The sequence below is a fragment of the Coregonus lavaretus genome, assembly GCF_964263955.1.
Source record: "Coregonus lavaretus genome assembly, chromosome: 5".
NCBI lineage: Eukaryota > Metazoa > Chordata > Actinopteri > Salmoniformes > Salmonidae > Coregonus > Coregonus lavaretus.
Window position 1 is genome coordinate 12,657,906 of NC_139992.1, and position 19,073 is coordinate 12,676,978.

Sequence of the window (19,073 nt, forward strand, 5' to 3'; positions counted from 1 at the left end):
GTCATTCAGTCAGTCGGTCAGTTAGTCAGTCGGTCAAGTGGTCGGTCATTCAGTTGGTCAGTCGGTCAGTCAAGTGGTCGGTCAGTCGGTCGGTCAGTCAGTCAGTAGGTCAGTCGGTTAGTCGGTCAGTCAGACGGTCAGTTAGTCAGTCAGTCGATCAGTCGGTCAGTCAGTCAGTCGGTCAGTCACGTGGTCAGTCAGTCGGTCAGTCGATCAGTCAAGTGGTCGGTCAGTCAAGTGGTCGGTCAGTCGGTCGGTCTGTCAGTCAAGTGGTCAGTCAGTCACTCAGTCAGTCGGTCAGTTGGTCAGTCAAGTGGTCGGGGAAGTTGGTCGGTCAGTCGGTCAGCAAGTTGGTCAGTCAGTCAGTCGGTCAGTCAAGTCGTCGGTCAGTTGGTCGGTCAGTAAGTCAGTTGGTCAGTCGGTTGGTCGGTCAGTCGGTCAGTCAGTCAGTCGGTCAGTCGGTCAGTCAAATGGTCGGTCGGTCGGTCAGTTGGTCAGTAAGTCGGTCAGTCAGTCAGTCGGTCAGTCAAGTGGTCGGTCAGTCAGTCGGTCTGTCAGTAAGTCGGTCAGTCAAGTGGTTGATCAGTCGGTTGTCAGTAAGTCAGTCAGTCGGTCAGTCAGTCGGTCAGTCAAGTGGTCGGTCGGTCAGTCAGTCAGTCAGTCAGCCGGTCAGTCAAGTGGTCGGTCAGTCAGTCTGTCAGTCGGTCAGTCGGTCAGGCAGTTGGTCAGTCAAGTGGTTGGTCAGTCGGTTGGTCGGTCAGTCAGTCAGTCGGTCAGTCAAGTGATCGGTCAGTTGGTCGGTCAGTAAGTCGGTCAGTCAGCCAGTCGGTCAGTCAAGTGGTCAGTCAGTCAGTCGGTCGGTCAGTAAGTCAGTCGGTCAGTCAGTCAGTCGGTCGGGCAGTCGGTCAGTGAGTCCGTCAGTCAGTCGGTCAGTCAAGTGGTCAGTCAGTCGGGTGGTCAGTCAGTCAGTCGGTCAGTCGGTTAGTCAGTCAAGTGGTCAGTCAGTCGGTTAGTCAGTCAATCAGTCGGGCAGTCGGTCAGTCAAGTGGTCGGTCAGTCAAGTGGTCAGTCAGTCGGTCGGTCAGTCGGTCAGTAAGTCAGTCAGTCCGTCAGTCAGTCTGTCAGTCAAGTGGTCAGTCAGTCGGGTGGTCAGTCAGTCGGTCAGTCGGTTAGTCAGTCAAGTGGTCAGTCAGTCGGTTAGTCAGTCAATCAGTCGGTCAGTCAAGTGGTCGGTCGGTCGGTCAGTTGGTCGGTCAGTAAGTCAGTTGGTCAGTCAGTCGGTTGGTCGGTCAGTCAGTCAGTCGGTCAGTCAAATGGTCGGTCGGTCGGTCAGTTGGTCAGTAAATCGGTCAGTCAGTCAGTCGGTCAGTCAAGTGGTCAGTCAGTCAGTCGGTCGGTCAGTAAGTCGGTCAGTCAAGTGGTCGGTCAGTCGGTTGTCAGTAAGTCAGTCAGTCGGTCAGTCAAGTGGTCGGTCGGTCGGTCGGTCAGTCGGTCAGTCAGTCAGTTGGTCAGTCAGTAAGTCGGTCAGTCAGCCAGTCGGTCAGTCAAGTGGTCAGTCAGTCAGTCGGTCGGTCAGTCGGTCAGTAAGTCAGTCGGTCAGTCAGTCAGTCGGTCGGGCAGTCGGTCAGTGAGTCCGTCAGTCAGTCGGTCAGTCAAGTGGTCAGTCAGTCGGGTGGTCAGTCAGTCAGTCGGTCAGTCGGTTAGTCAGTCAAGTGGTCAGTCAGTCGGTTAGTCAGTCAATCAGTCGGGCAGTCGGTCAGTCAAGTGGTCAGTCAGTCGGTCGGTCAGTCGGTCAGTAAGTCAGTCAGTCCGTCAGTCAGTCGGTCAGTCAAGTGGTCAGTCAAGTGGTCAGTCAGTCGGTTAGTCAAGTGGTCGGTCAGTCAGTCGGTCGGTCAGTTGGTCGGTCAGTAAGTCAGTTGGTCAGTCAGTCGGTTGGTCGGTCAGTCGGTCAGTCAGTCAGTCGGTCAGTCGGTCAGTCAAATGGTCGGTCGGTCGGTCAGTTGGTCAGTAAGTCGGTCAGTCAGTCAGTCGGTCAGTCAAGTGGTCGGTCAGTCAGTCGGTCGGTCAGTCAAGTGGTCGGTCGGTCGGTCGGTCGGTCAGTCGGTCAGTCAGTCAGTTGGTCAGTCAAGTGATTGGTCAGTTGGTCAGTCAGTAAGTCGGTCAGTCAGCCAGTCGGTCAGTCAAGTGGTCAGTCAGTAAGTCAGTCGGTCAGTCAGTCAGTCGGTCGGGCAGTCGGTCAGTCAGTCCGTCAGTCAGTCGGTCAGTCAAGTGGTCAGTCAGTCGGGTGGTCAGTCAGTCAGTCGGTCAGACGGTTAGTCAGTCAAGTGGTCAGTCAGTCGGTTAGTCAGTCAATCAGTCGGTCAGTCAAGTGGTCGGTCAGTCAAGTGGTCAGTCAGTCGGTCGGTCAGTCGGTCAGTAAGTCAGTCGGTCAGTCAGTCAGTCGGTGGGGCAGTCGGTCAGTCAGTCAGTCAAGTGGTCGGTCAGTCGGACAGTCGGTCAGTTGGTCATTCAAGTGGTCGGTCAGTCGGTCAGCAAGTTGGTCAGTCAGTCAGTCGGTCAGTCAAGTGGTCGGTCAGTCGGTCGGTCAGTTCGTCGGTCAGTAAGTCAGTTGGTCAGTCGGTCAGTCGGTCGGTCAGTCGGTTGGTCGGTCAGTCGGTCAGTCGGTCAGTCAAATGGTCGGTCGGTCGGTCAGTTGGTCAGTAAGTCTGTCAGTCAGTCAGTCGGTCAGTCAAGTGGTCGGTCAGTCAGTCGGTCAGTCGGTCAGTCAGTAAGTCGTCAGTCAAGTGGTCGGTCAGTCGGTTGGTCAGTAAGTCAGTCAGTCGTTCAGTCAAGTGGTCGGTCGGTCAGTCGGTCAGTCAGTCAGTCGGTCAGTCAAGTGGTCGGTCAGTCAGTCTGTTAGTCGGTCAGTCGGTCAGGCAGTTGGTCAGTCCAGTGGTTGGTCAGTCGGTTGGTCGGTCGGTCAGTCGGTCGGTCAGTCAGTCATTCAGTCAGTCAGTCGGTCAGTCAAGTGATCGGTCAGTTGGTCGGTCAGTAAGTCAGTTAGTCGGTCAGTCAGTCAGTCAGTCGGTCGGGCAGTCGGTCAGTCAGTCCATCAGTCAGTCAGTCAGTCAGTCAAGTGGTCGGTCAGTCGGGCGGTCAGTCAGTCGGTCAGTCAGTCAGTCGGTCATTCGGTCAGTCAAGTGGTCAGTCAGTCGGTTAATCAGTCGGTCAGTCAGTCGGTCAGTCGGTTGGTCAGTCAGTCAAGTGGTCGGTCAGGCATTAGCCAGAGATAGGACACACACATACTGGAGCCTCACTGCAAGGAAGGAGAACTTCCTGTGGATTCAGTTTGCTATAGTTGTGGAAGCATTACTGTTACTCATGCGTGTGTTATTTTCCTGTCATTTTCCTGTTCCTCTTACTCCCTTCTATTGCTTGATGATGTGGTCAATCTGTCAATCAGTGCTCAGTTGTTTCTGTCTGTGTCTGTGATCCAGGCTGGTGAGAGAGGTGACGGGGGTCAACGTGAACATGCGTGTGGGAATCCATAGCGGCAGGGTCCACTGTGGGGTGCTGGGACTCAGGAAGTGGCAGTTTGACGTGTGGTCCAACGATGTCACGTTAGCCAATCACATGGAGGCTGGGGGTGCGGCAGGGTACGTCCGGACAATCCCGACAAACCAGTACACAGTCACTCACCCATTGACACTACTAGGCTGTGTTCCAATATACATTAGCATACTACTTAGAGTTCCACATAGAATGAAGCTATGTATTGAGCATTCATTCTTAGCATAATTTGAATATGGAGTTTGGAACTAAACCCTAGTCTCAGTGAATACACAGTTTATGTACAATGCATATGTTGTCACACCTAGTAGCCACAAGTGAAACATACTGTACTGTACCCATTCATTCATCTGACTTCACATTGTAAAAGTAAATGGGAAACAAAGATTTACACTACATTATGAATATGACAATATTACATCATAATTTTTTTATGGTATAAACATAAAATTAATGAATGAATGAATACTGTCAATCCCTGTCCAGTGTGCCCAGTAAATCATTGGTGTGTTACTGTGCCAGGCGGATCCACATCACCAAGGCCACTCTGAACTACCTGAGTGGAGACTATGAGGTGGAGCCAGGATCAGGAGGAGAGAGGAACATCTATCTGAAGAAGCATAACATAGAAACCTACCTCATCGTGGGCTGCAGCCAGAAAAGGGTATGTGTGTGTGTGTGTGTGTGTGTGTGTGTGTGTGTGTGTGTGTGTGTGTGTGTGTGTGTGTGTGTGTGTGTGTGTGTGTGTGTTTGTGTCTGTGTGTAGAAAAAGGTAGAAAGGGATAAGAGAGTAACAGTAACACAGAGTAACAGATTAACATAGAGTAACAGAGTAACATAAGAGTAAAATAGAGTAACATAAAGTAATTGAGTAATATAGAGTAACAGAGAGTAACAGAGAGTACCATAGAGTAACATAGAATAACAGACAATAACATAGAGTAACAAAGAGTAACATAGAGTAACAGAGGAACATAGAGTACAGAAAGTAACAGAGAGTAACAGAGCAACAGAGTAAGATATAGTAACAGAGTAAGATTGAGTAAGTGCTCCAATGTATTAATTTCACTTTTTTTTTTTTTACATTTTAGTCATTTAGCAGACGCTCTTATCCAGAGCGACTTACAGTTTTTTTTTTTTTCATACCCCCCGTGGGAATCGAACCCACAACCCTGGCATGGCAAACGCCATGCTCTACCAACTGAGCTACATCCCTATTCATTACACAGATATGAGTAAGATGTCCAATGTAATTATTACATATGGGAAATAAACTTTCCCATATACTCTGGGCACCTGGGTGACTCTACCATAAATAAAACTATGTGTGTGTGTGTGTGTGTGTGTGTGTGTGTGTGTGTGTGTGTGTGTGTGTGTGTGTGTGTGTGTGTGTGTGTGTGTGTGTGTGTGTGTGTGTGTGTGGGTCATATCACATCAGTCCTGTGGCGATATCACAAGTTTTGACTCTAATCCAGCTAACAAATCATATCATGTGTATTTTCACATGTATCATATTACTATATACTCCATTCTAACCTATGGATGAACTGGGAATGGGTTGGTCCCCCTGTTACATTAGTGATAACTTTTAGTGTGCGTCCCAAATGAGACCCTATTCCCTATAGAGTGCAATACAGTTGACCTAGTGCACTATAGGGAATAGGGTGCAATTTGAGACACAACCTTAGAGTTCGCTACCTTTCCCGTCCAGGTTGAATCACTACATTCATCCCAGATCAGCTATCAATACTTTTAACCATATTTAATTGTAGAAGGAACCATTGAAAAACATGTAACTGATCTACAGTAGATTTAGTGATTGTGAGCATGCATGGAATTCAACTTCTAGAAATACAATATACTATATCTGTCAGCCTGTGTCATGGGTGGAAAGAGGGGGCCAGCCAGGGGAACTGGGTTCCGGTAGTCAGTAAAACCATTTAAACATTTAAACATGCGCCTTTTATGGTTCATTAATAAAGGATTTTACATTGGTAGCTTCCTTCCGACTTCCCAGAGTGACCTTTTCCATTACCATCCCTCAATATATTAGTCTGTCTCCTTTGCCTTTCAGAAAGAAGAGAAGGCAATGATAGCCAAGATGAACCGTCAGCGCGCCAATTCTGTCACCCACAACACGGGCCACTGGACCGACCGGCCCTTCTACAACCACATGGGAGGAAACCAGATCTCCAAGGAGATGAAGAGGATGGTGAGATAACATTCTGGAATACTCTATATTTACTATATTCTGCCCTCACCCCAATTCAGGAATACTCTATATTTACTATATTCTGCCCTCACCCCAATTCAGGAATATTCTATATTTACTATATTCTGCCCTCACCCCAATTCAGGAAACTCTATATTTACTATATTTGCCCTCACCCCAATTCAGGAAACTCTATATTTACTATATTTGCCCTCACCCCAATTCAGGAATACTCTATATTTAGAATCCCGAACAGATAATAATAATTTGGAGGGTGCTTATATTTTTCCTGTTACACACTTGTACAAGTGTTTAATACATATGAGTTTTTTGCATATCCCAAATCCCCCTGAGACACCCGCAGGGAGTGGGATCACGGCCAGGGTCACCGTTGTCCAGCACCCATGGAGCAATTTGGGTTAAGTGCCTTGCTCGAGGGCACAGCGACAGGTTTTCACCTTTTGGTTACTGGCCGAACGCTCTAACCCCAATGCTATACCTGCTGCCCAAGATATAGTATTTGACAAAATAATAATCATTTCAAACATTGATTACATTGGGATACGATCACATTATTTATGCGTGGGAATACTTGGGAACAGATTTCCCCCCCCATTTGCCCTCAGAACAGCATCAGTTCGTCGGGCATGGACTCTACAAGGTGTCGAAAGCGTTCCACAGGGATGCTGGCCCATGTTGAATTCCAATGCGTCCCACAGTTGTGTCAAGTTGGCTGGATGTCCTTTGGGTGGTGGACCATTCTTTATACACGGGAAACTGTTGAGTGTGAAAAACCCAGCAGCGTTGCATTTCTTGACACAAACCGGTGTGCCTGGCACCTACTGCCATACCCAATCCATGTCTCAATTGTCTCATCTACACTGATTGAAGTGGATTTAACAAGTGACATCAATAAGGAATCATAGCTTTCACCTGGATTCACCTGGTCAGTTTATGTCATGGAAAGAGCAGGTGTTCCTAATGTTTTGTACACTCAGTGTATGTCCCTGCCCCGGTGGCTGAGAGAGAGAGAGAGAGAGAGAGAGAGAGAGAGAGAGAGAGAGAGAGAGAGAGTGCTTCCCGTCTGTGTACAGTTGTGGTCAAAAGTTTTGAGAATGACACAAATACTAATTTTCACAAAGTCTGCTGCCTCAGTTTTGATGATGGCAATTTGCATATACTCCAGAATGTCATGAAGAGTGATCAGATGAATTGCAATTAATTGCAAAGTCCATCTTTGCCATGAAAATGAACTTAATCCCCAAAAAACATTTCCAGTTTATTAATTTTATGAGAAAAAAATATTCAATTTTATTTGGAACGGCAAGCCAGACAAAATTAAAAGGGCATATTTATATAATGAATATGAATGTCACGCCCTGGCTCTGGGGACTCTTTAATGTTGAGCCAGGGTGTGTAGGTTCTATGTTATAGTTTTCTATGTTTTGTTCTAGATCGTTGTATTTCTATGTTGGCCAGGGTGGTTCCCAATCAGAGGCAGCTGATTCTCGTTGTCTCTGATTGGGAGTAATACTTAGGCAGCCTGTTGGCACTTTTGTATTGTGGGATCTTGTTCCGGAAGGTTTGTGTATTTAACCTAGGACTTCATGTATCGTTTATTGTTTTGGTTCGTTGTGTGTACACTCATTAAAAGATGTACGCTTCTCACGCTGCGCCTTGGTCCGCTTCTTCCCATAACGATCGTGACAATGAATTTGGAGGACAGAAATGATTAAATATTAAAGCATTAGACCTATCACTAAAAGCTTCAGTCATACAAAAGTTATACTTAAATCCGAACTGGTTCTCAAGCAAATTAGTAAGATTGTCTCACCCAATGTTCAAGAAAGGCCTTTTTCCCTTTATTCAGATTACAACAACTCATTTGCAGTTATTTGAAAAGGAAATAATCTCCCAAATATCACTATTTCTAAAACAAGCCATAGAAAGTTGGTTGCAATTTCAATTTAATCCTCCAGAAACGACAGGACAAATAATGCAACAAATATTGTGGTTAAATTCAAATATACTAATTGACAAAAAACCTTTATTTTTTGACAGAATGTTTAAAAAAGGTATAATCTTCGTAAATGATATCATCGGTAGGACTGGTGGAGTTATGTCGCACATGCAGCTAACAAAAACATATGGAAATGTCTGCTCTACCCAAAATTACAACCAAATAATTGCAGCCTTACTGCAAAAGTGGAAGAGGAAAGTGGAAGGGGGAGAAAGTAAGGAACTTGTCTGTCGGCCTTGCATTAAAGAACATAATTGGTTAAGGAAAACTGTGATAAATAAAAAAGTATATCAGTTTCACTTAAGGACCAAAGACTTGACAGCCGTCCCATATAGATTGCAAAATAGTTGGGAAGAGATTTTTGACGTACCGATCCCATGGCATAGTGTTTATGAACTGACACACAAAACGACACCGGATTCAAAAATTAGAATCTTTCAATTTAAATTATTATATAAAATTCTTGCTACCAATATAATGTTATTTATATGGGGGATACAATCTTCCCAGCTCTGCAGATTTTGCTGTGAAGAGACAGAATCATTAGATCATTTGTTTTGGTTCTGTCCATTTGTAGCTTGTTTTTGGACACAGGTCCAGGAATGGCTAAAGGATTGCAATATTTACCTGGAGCTAACCTTGCAGATAGCATTACTGGGTGATCTGAAAAGTCATAGTCAATCGATCAATAATATAATAATACTTTTAGCAAAAATGTTTATTTTTAATTCACAATCTGTAGAAGCAATGAGAATAGAAAGGTTCAGAACTTTTATAAAACATCACAGTACGGTTGAAATATATATGGCAAATAGAAATCCTATATGGATGGTGTTAAGAGATAGATGGGAGGTTTTGAATAGAGTTGAAGGATGGGACTAATAACAAATAACAACAAATAATAACAAAGATAGCTAATAATGTAAGCATACTGTGTCCATAATAAGTATATAGGTTGTATGTTGGGAGCTTTTGGGAAAGAGCACAGTTAGAAAGATATGGCATATAGAAGCAAACCGGATGGACATCATGAAAATGATCGGAGAGGTTGAGAGTAGAAGAAGTTCAGGAGCAAAAAAATAAAATAAAATATATATATATAATACAATTATTGTAAAATTAACTGTGTCCATAAGGTGTAGATAGTAAGTATAGACCGAAAGTAGAGGCCTGGGCATTGTTGTTCACTAATTTACTCCAAGTAGGGAAAGGATGGCGGGGTTGAAAAGTAATAAAGGGGAGTATATATATAAAAAACATGGGGGATTGGAAGTGATGCAGACAATTACATTGATAGAAGATACAATCTATCTGCAATATTAAGCTGATCCATCCTCCCCCCCAAAAAAAAAAAAAAAAACATTTCCACTGCATTTCAGCCCTGCCACAAAAGGACCAGCTGCCATCATGTCAGTGATTCTCTCGTTAACACAGGTGAGAGTGTTGACGAGGACAAGGCTGGAGATCACTCTGTCATGCTGATTGAGTTAGAATAACAGACTGGAAGCTTTAAAAGGAGAAAGGGCTTGAAATCATTGTTCTTCCTCTGTTAACCATGGTTACCTGCAAGGAAACACGTGCCGTCATCATTGCTTTGCACAAAAAGGGCTTCACAGGCAAGGATATTGCTGCTAGTAAGATTGCACCTAAATCAACTATTTATCGGATCATCAAGAACTTCAAGGAGAGAGGTTCAATTGTTGTGAAGAAGGCTTCAGGGCACCCAAGAAAGTCCAGCAAGCGCCAGGACCGTCTCCTAAAGTTGATTCAGCTGCGGGATCGGGGCACCACCAGTGCAGAGCTTGCTCAGGAATGGCAGCAGGCAGGTGTGAATGCATCTGCACGCACAGTGAGGCAAATACTTTTGGAGGATGGCCTGGAGTCAAGAAGGGAGGCAAAGAAGCCACTTCTCTCCAGGAAAAACATCAGGGACAGACTGATATTCTGCAAAAGGTACAGGGATTGGACTGCTGAAGACTGGGGTAAAGTCATTTTCTCTGATGAATCCCCTTTCCAATTGTTTGGGGCATCCGGAAAACACAAGGTGAGCGCTACCATCAGTCCTGTGTCATGCCAACAGTAAAGCATCCTGAGACCATTCATGTGTGGGGTTGCTTCTCAGCCAAGGGAGTGGGCTCACTCAAAATGTTGCCTAAGAACACAGCCATGAATAAAGAATGGTACCAACACATCCTCAGAGAGCAACTTCTCCCAACCATCCAAGAACAGTTTGGTGACGACCAATGCCTTTTCCAGCATGATAGAGCATCTTGCCATAAGGCAAAAGTGATAACTAAGTGGCTCGGGGAACAAAACATCGACATTTTGGGTCCATGGCCAGGAAACTCACCAGACCTTAATCATTTTAATCCCATTGAGAACTTGTGGTCGATCCTCAAGAGGCAGGTGGACAAACAAAAACCCACAAATTCTGACAAACTCCAAGCATTGATTATGCAAGAATGGGCTGCCATCAGTCAGGATGTGGCCCAGAAGTTAATTGACAGCATGCCAGGGCGGATTGCAGAGGTCTTGAAAAAGAAGGGTCAACACTGCAAATATTGACTCTTTGCATAAACTTTAATGTAATTGTCAATAAAAGCCTTTGACACTTATGGAATGCTTGTAATTATACTTCAGTATACCATAGTAACATCTGACAAAAATGTCTGAAAACACTGAAGCAGCGAAATTTGTGAAGACCAATACTTGTGTCATTCTCAAAACTTTTGACCACGACTGTAGACATCAGTGGGCTGAAGTGCTTCCTGTCTGTGTAGACATGAAGTGCTTCCTGCCTGTGTAGACGTCAGTGGGATAAAGTCTGATATAACACAGAATGGTGAAATACCCTCAGACCACAGAGCAAAACAACCACAGGTGCATATAATAATAGTCATTTAACAGATGCTTTAATCCCCCCCTACAAATCCAGAACTGTCAGCATTGACAGTGACACATTTATTCCTTATGTCCACGTTTCTCTTCAATCTTCTGAGACGATGATGGAAATCATTTGCATTCTGTAATGCAGGCTTTCCCAAACCCAGTCCTGGCACTACACAACTGATTCAAATAATCAAAGCTTGATGATGAGTTGGTTATTTGAATGAGCTGTGTAGTGCTAGGGCAAAAAAAAAACAGGCAGGACCGAGTTTGGGAAACCCTGCTTTATTGAATGCCCAGAAAGCTACCGTATAGTTTCAAAGGTAGAGGGGGTAGCAGGGAGGCAGCAATCATTGGCCCACCACACTATGGTTTACCTCTCCAGCAAGTCTCTCGAGGACTACTCACTCTGTCACAATACAATACGTGGGCAACAGGGATGAATAAATGCCAAAACATTCAGTCAGTAAGGTCCCATTTGTAGCAGAATATCATCATCACTCAGAATCCCAAAGAGAATATCACACACACAAACACACACACATAGAAAATAAACAATAGAATGACAGCATATCGTTGAGAGTGGTGTGACCATATTGAGTTTCCTCTTTCTGTTCCCCCAGACCTCCCACTGAGCTAAATCAATGCTGCTATGGCAACTATCAGACCACTCTTTTGTTGTTTACCTCTCCTCTCCTCTCCTCTGCTCTCATTTTTGTAAACATTTTAGTCATTTAGCAGACGTGCTTATCCAGAGCGACTTACAGGAGCAATTAGGGTTAAGTGCCTTGCTCAAGGGCACATCGACAGACTTTTCACCTAGTCGGCTCGGGGATTAGAACCAGCGACCTTTCGGTTACTGGCACAACGCTCTTAACCACTAAGCTACCTGCCACTAAGCTCCTCTCCTCTCCTCTGCTCTCTCCTCTGCTCTCTCCTCTGCTCTCTCTCTCCCTCTCCTCTCCTCTCCTCTCCTCTCCTCTCCTCTCCTCTCCTCTCCTCTCCTCTCCTCTCCTCTCCTCTCCTCCCCGCTCCTCTGCTCTCCCCTCTCCTCTCCTCTCCTCTCCTCTCCTCTCCTCTCCTCTCCTCTCCTCTCCTCTCCTCTCCTCTCCTCCCTCTCCTCTCCTCTCCTCCTCCTCTCCTCCCCTCCTCCTCTGCTCTCCCTCTCTCCTCTCTCCCTCTCCTCTCCTCTCCTCTCCTCCTCTCCTCCCTCTCCTCTCCTCTCCTCTCCTCTCCTCTCCTCTCCTCTCCTTCCTCTCCTCTCCTCTCTCTCTCCTCTCTCTCTCCTCTCCTGCGCTCCCCGCTCCTCTGCTCTCTCTCCCTCCCTCCCCTCTCTCTCCTCTCTCTCCTCTCCTCTCCCCTCCTCTCCTCCTCTCCCTCTCCTCTCCCTCTCCTCTCCTCTCTCTCTCCTCTCCTCCTCTCCTCTCCTCTCCTCTCTCTCCCTGCTGTGCTCTCCTCTCCTTTCCTTCCCTCCCCTCCCCCCTCCTATCATCTCATCCCCTCCCCCCTCCTATCATCTCCTCTCTTAACATGAACTCAACAACTCTCTGTCAATACGATAATTAACTGAATCTGGTTCCAATCATAGCACCTGCATACTATTGTCTTCACCCCAAGGTTTTTGGTGTGCAGATTTGAGTCCGATAATTATTTCTGGTCATCTCTTCTTCCCTGATGAATCTGAAATCAGTGTCTGAAATCATTGAATACGAAGAGCTCAGCGAGTGAGTGTGGGCGTAAGTATTTTCTGTCTGTCAATTATTGTCCAGCTGCGACATTTTTTTGTTGTTGTAAAATTGCATCCTTGGGCAAGAAAGGTAGTAACAAGGGAATGGATGAGGCAATAGTTTACATATATAAGCAATAAAATGTTACCATAGTTCACAGTCAGACAGCTGCGACAGTCTCTCTCTGGCAGAATAATATACACTACGCAGTTGGATGTACAGTTGAAGTCGGAAGTTTACATACACCTTAGCCAAATACATTTAAACTGTCAATTCCTGACATTTAATCCTAGTAAAAATTCCCTGTCTTAGGTCAGTTAGGATCACCACTTTATTTTAAGAATGTGAAATGTCAGAATAATAGTAGAGAGAATTATTTCTTTCAGCTTTTATTTCTTTCATCACATTCCCAGTGGGTCAGAAGTTTACATACACTCAATTAGTATTTGGTAGCATTGCCTTTAAATTGTTTAACTTGGGTCAAATGTTTGGGGTAGCCTTCCACAAGCTTCCCACAATACGTTGGGTGAATTTTGGCCCATTCCTCCTGACAGAGCTGGTGTAACTGAGTCAAGTTTGTAGGCCTCCTTGCTCGCACACGCTTTTTCAGTTCTGCCCACACATTTTCTATAGGATTGAGGTCAGGGCTTTGTGATGGCCACTCCAATACATTGACTTTGTTGTCCTTAAGCCATTTTGCCACAACTTTGGAAGTATGCTTGGGGTCATTGTCCATTTGGAAGACCCATTTGCGACCAAGCTTTAACTTCCTGACTGATGTCTTGAGATGTTGCTTCAATATATCCACATAATTTTCCTTCCTCATGATGCCATCTATTTTTTGAAGTGCACCAGTCCCTCCTGCAGCAAAGCACCCCCACAGCATGATGCTGCCACCCCCGTGCTTCACGTTTGGGATGGTGTTCTTCGGCTTGCAAGCCTTCCCCTTTTTCCTCCAAACATAATGATGGTCATTATGGCCAAACAGTTCTATTTTTGTTTCATCAGACCAGAGGACATGTCTCCAAAAAGTATGATAATTGTCCCCATGTGCAGTTGCAAACCGTAGTCTGGCTTTTTTATGGCGGTTTTGGAGCAGTGGCTTCTTCCTTGCTGAGCGGCCTTTCAGGTTATGTCGATATAGGACTCGTTTTACTGTGGATATAGATACTTTTGTACCTGTTTCCTCCAGCATCTTCACAAGGTCCTTTGCTGTTGTTCTGGGATTGATTTGCACTTTTTGCACCAAAGTACGTTCATCTCTAGGAGACAGAATGTGTCTCCTTCCTGAGCGGTATGACGCTGCGTGGTCCCATGGTGTTTATACTTGCGTACTATTGTTTGTACAGATGAACGTGGTACCTTCAGGCGTTTGGAAATTGCTCCCAAGGATGAACCAGACTTGTGGAGGTCTACACATTTTTTCCTGAGGTCTTGGCTGATTTATTTTGATTTTCCCATTATGTCAAGCAAAGAGGCATTGAGTTTGAAGGTAGGCCTTGAAATACATCCACAGGTACACCTCCAATTGACTCAAATGATGTCAGTTAGCCTATCAGAAGCTTCTAAAGCTATGAATTTTCCAAGCTGTTTAAAGGCACAGTCAACTTAGTGTATGTAAACTTTTGACCCACTGAAATTGTGATACAGTGAATTATAAGTGAAATAATCTGTCTGTAAACAATTGTTGGAAAAATTACTTGTGTCATGCACAAAGTAGATGTTCTAACCGACTTGCCAAAACTATAGTTTGTTAACTAGAAATTTGTGGAGTGGTTGGAAAAATAGTTTTAATGACTCCAACCTAAGTGTATGTAAACTTCTGACTTCAACTGTATGTCCCTAGCTCTCTCTCTCTCTCTCGCTCTCTCTCTCTCTATATATATATACACATCTCTCTGTCTCTCTCTCTATATATATCTCGCTGTCTGTCTGTCCTACTGTCTGTCTCTGTCTCTGTCTCTCTGTCTCTGTCTGTCTGTCTCTCTCTTTCTCCTCTGTCTCTGTCTCTCTCTCTCTCTCAGTGCATGCTGTTTTTTTTTGGGCGTTTGAGTGTTTGGTGTGGAGGGCTTTGTCCTAACTTATTTGATTGGTTCTTTCCTTGGTCTTTTCTTTAAATTCTTATTTTCTATGGTGGAGGGTTAATGCACTGTTTGTTTTAGCGGTACCCACTGCTTTTTTTCCAAAGTTAGGGAGGAAGAGGACAGAGTTTTAGTTTCCTGGGGTTTTGAATGGTGAAATGTGCGTGATGCCTAGCGCGGAGGAGACGCTGTCGTTACGGCATGGATTCAGGTGTGTTCCCGAGAATGGAATTAAGGTGGAGGAGGTTCTGCTCGCGGTCGGCGAACAGGTAGAAGCTGAATTTATAGATTCCGCTTCCAGATTGAACAAAGCTGGGGTTGTGTTCATGAAATGAGAACATTTGGTGGGTAGGCTCATTGCTAGTGGAATATTTGTAAGGGGTGTGTTGGTGCCAATTTCTCCTCTTTCTACCCCTTCGACTAGGGTGGTAGTTGCATATTTGCCTCCGTTTATTACGGATGATCAAATCAGGAAGGAGCTGAGTCGTTTTGGTAAGTTTTCTAGTGGTTTTCATGTACTGTCGGCAGGTTTTCAGGCAGATGCCGTCAAGCATGTTCTTTCGTTCAGGAGGCAAGTGTTCATGTTTTTGGATAACAATGAGCAACAGTTAAATGTCAATTTTAAAGTGAGGCATGGGTTGGGGCTCTACGCAGGGTTTGCCAGCACAGATAGTCTACGGTGCTTTGAGTGTGGGGATTTGGGGCATAAGAGCTTTCCGTGTCCACATAAAGGCCGTAGACAAGGTGATGGTACAAGCACCAGTGGGGGAAATCGAGGTCAACGTGCAGGGGGCCATGAGATGCATGCAGCAGAGGCTGGGCCTAGTCATGCTAGAGATGGTGGTGTAGATGAGGCTGGGTCTAGTCATGCTAGGGATGGTGGTGTAGATGATGCTGGGCCTAGTCAGGTTATGCTAGTGGATGAGGAGAGTATAGTGGAGAAGGGTAAGCGACTAGGGGGGGTGGAGGAGGGTGTCAAGCGGAAGAGGAAAAAGGGGGAGAAGAAAGGAGGTGGGAGGGCAGAGGCTGGTGTGGTGAAAGGCACCAAGGAACCTTTGCCTGGTGCTGAGGGGGAGGCCCCGACTAGAGAGGAAGAGCAGGTGGTCAGGATGGAACATGGAGATGAGGAGGAGGAAGGTGTCTGAGGAAGAGGACGATGAGGAGGATTTCTTTTCAGACTCCTCCTCAATGGGTCCAGAGCTGACAGACAGTCAGGCAGAAGGGTCAAAGTACACAGTGAGGGAACTGTCAAGAATGAGACTAAGGGGGAAGAAGTTCATCTTGAGGCTTTTTTTTGCGATCCGGGAAAGTTTGTAAGATCAGTACAACATACTATGAAAAATGAGGGGCATGGTGTCCTCTCACCCAGGAAACGGTTTAGGTTGAGGAAGTGGGTCACAACCGTGCGTAAAGGTCTACCTTCAGACGCTGTTTAGATGAATAGTTTCTTTCTGGCACTGGGGCTTTTTGAGAGCTTTGCTATTGGTCTCTTTCTTTGCTGGCTTTTCTCCCACTTCTTATGGAGACTCTTTGGGTAGGCTCACTTAATATTAATGGTGCCAGAGATGCGGGAAAGAGGAGTGCATTGGGTGAATCACGGACAACTTGTTCTTAAATCAGGGACATGTTGGATTTGTCGAGAGGTTCTAATGTGAACTTTGGACTGGTCTCTTTAGATCAAGAGAAGGCTTTTGATAGAGTGGATCATGAGTATCTGTTTAATGTGATGTCTGTGTTTGGGTTTGGGGAAAGGTTTTTGGCCTGTGTGAAGATGTTGTATGCTGGGGCGTCGTGTATGGTCAAGGTGGAAGGGGAATTCAGTAGGCCAGTCTGGGTGAGGCGGGGCATTAGACAAGGATGTCCTCTATCGGGGCAGTTATATACTCTAGCCATTGAGCCTTTTTTGGGCCTGCTACGCAGGAGACTGCAGGGAGTGTGCTGGACATGCATTGTTGTGTTGACAGGCATAGCAGTGTAAGCGTATGCAGATGACGTTTCTGTGATGGTCAGGGATGGTCAGGATATGCAGGCACTAGAGACTAGTCTGAAGGTGTACGATGGAGCTTCATCAGCTAAGGTAAACTGGGGCAAGAGCAAAGCTCTGTTATGTGGGGCATGGGGGGATAGGGCCCCTCCTCTGCTTCCAGGGGGTTTGCAGTGGGGTTGTGAAGGGCTTAACATTTTGGGGGTCTACCTGGGCTCGGAGAGGTGGGTCAGGAAGAACTGTGAGGGGCTGTCACAGGCAGTGGTGTCGAGACTGGCCAGGTGGAGGTGGCTCCTGTCCAAAGTGTCATATAGAGGGAGGGTGCTGATAATCAGCAACCTGCTGGCATCTTCCCTGTGGCATAAACTGGCTGTCCTCAACCCCCCCACCGATCTGCTCGCAGACCTGCAACGCAAGCTGGTGGATTTTTTCTGGTCAGTCCATCACTGGCTGAGGGCGGCAGTGTTGTATATGTCCGTAAATGAAGGAGGACAGGGCCTGGTGGAACTGGAGAGCAGGGTGGCTGCATTCCGACTAAAGGCGGTGCAGACACTGCTGTACCATACTGATGTCGGATGGAGGGAACCAGCATGCGCGCTGCTGAGGAGAGCTGGTGGATTAAGGTTGGACCGGCAGCTATTCCTCATGTCTGGAGGGACTGAGTACAGCAGGTCTCTCTGATTTTTACTCTGCGGTGCTGAGGGCCTGTCAGCTGCTAAGGCCCACACAAGAAGGGGGTGTGGAGCCTGGGCTTTGGGTGTGGGAGGAGCCTATCTTCCACAACCCAGTCATCCTTTTGAGATCGGTTCAGTCGGCCACCCTGCAGAGGCGACTGATGGCAGCGGGATTACTAAGGCTGGGTGACCTGCGACTGCTGGGAGAGGAGGGGTGGAAAACCCTAGAAGTCCTAGCACAACAAACAGGACTAACATATTTTAGGCTGCTGGAGAGATTCCTGGGGGAAGTCCAGGAGGCACTGTCTGAGCCGGTAACAGGGGGTGTTTGAGCGGCCAAAGGGGGAGGGGCCACCAATGTGACGGCAGAGACTCGGGACTGGGAATGGGGTCTGGAGGACTTGTTAGATTTTAACACTCCGAGCCTGGGGGAGTTTGAAGGGGTGGGAGGTAAAGCCCTATACAACCTCTGTATTAAGGTAAGGAACATTAGGAGCCTAACAGGAGTGAAGGCACATCAGTGGCAGGGGGTATGTGGGGCAACGAGGATGGTGGGTTTTAGATGGAGGGGGCTCTACAAACTCCCAGTACCAAAGAGGTCAGGTGACCTCCAGTGGAGGTTTCTTCATGGAGCCCTGGCCACTAACAGCTGCTTGGCACAGGTTAAACTGGGAGTCGGACAGGGGTGTCCTTTCTGTGTCATGAGTGAAACTGTGATTCATGTGTTTTCTGTGTGCGCCAGGTTAATGCCTTTAATGTCTCTGTTGGAATGTCTGTGTGAGAGGTTGGGGGTGGAGTTTACTGTTGGGATGTTTATAATGGGGTACAGGTATTCAAATAAGGAAAAGGTCAAATGTGTGTTGTTGCATTTTCTGTTTGCTCAGGCAAAGTTGGCTATTTGCTAACAAGGAGGAACAGGGTCAAAGGTAGGGGGATAACAGACCCTTTACTATTATTTAATGGGATGGTCTCTGCGCGCCTTAGGGTGGAATTTGAGTTCTATAAAATGATAAAAAGTGTGGAGATGTTTCAAGAGATATGGTGTGTTGGGGGGGCTGTCTGTATAGCTGGGGAAGATGGTCTGTATATACGGTTGTAGAAGTGGTGAGGTCTGGGTTATTGTAATGTGTGGTGTTGTTTTTGTATCGTGGGGTAGAGGGCAAGGTGAGTATGCAGTACAGGGGATGGGGGGGGGGGGGGGGGGGGGTTTAATGAAATGAGAATGCATCATTAAAGAAAGACAAAAAGTCAGAAGTCTCTGTCTGTATGTATGTCTGTCTCTCTCTATTTCTCTCTGTCTCTGTCTGTCTGTCTCTGTCTGTCTCTCTCTCAATTTCAATTCAATTCAATTTAAGGGCTTTATTGGCATGGGAAACATATGTTAACATTGCCAAAGCAAGTGAAGTAGTAAACAAAAGTGAAATAAACAATAAAAATTACACTCAGAAGTTCCAAAATAATAAAGACATATTATGTATATATAGAGTGTTGTAACAATGTGCAAATAGTTAAAGTACAAATGGGAAAATAAATAAACACAAATATAGGTTGTATTTACAATGGTGTTTGTTCTTCACTGGTTGCCCTTTTCTTGTGGCAACAGGTCACAAATCTTGCTGCTGTGATGGCACATTGTGGTATTTCACCCAGTAGATATGGGAGTTTATCAAAATTGGGTTTGTTTTCTAATTCTTTGTGGATCTGTGTAATCTGAGGGAAATATGTGTCTCTAATATGGTCATACATTTGGCAGGAGGGTAGGAAGTGCAGCTCAGTTTCCACCTCATTTTGTGAGCAGTGTGCACATAGCCTGTCTTCTCTTGAGAGCCAGGTCTACGCTTGAGAGCCAGGTCTGCCTACGGCAGCCTTTCTCAATAGCAAGGCTATGCTCACTGAGTCTGTACATAGTCAAATCTTTCATTAAGTTTGGGTCAGTCACA

The 19,073-nt window shown here is 46.0% G+C and overlaps 1 protein-coding gene across 1 annotated transcript in view; it reads left to right on the forward strand.

Annotated features, from left to right (window-relative positions):
* The window catches only part of LOC311128750 (adenylate cyclase type 5-like), a gene marked incomplete at both ends in the record, with an annotated part of 52,517 nt that overhangs the window by 11,127 nt on the left and 22,317 nt on the right, over positions 1–19,073 (forward strand). Inside the window, 3 exons of the mRNA XM_084160999.1 lie at positions 3,477–3,635; positions 4,072–4,213; positions 5,624–5,761. Coding sequence (XP_084017125.1) covers positions 3,477–3,635; positions 4,072–4,213; positions 5,624–5,761 — 439 coding nt within the window. The remainder of the gene's footprint in view (positions 1–3,476; positions 3,636–4,071; positions 4,214–5,623; positions 5,762–19,073) is intronic.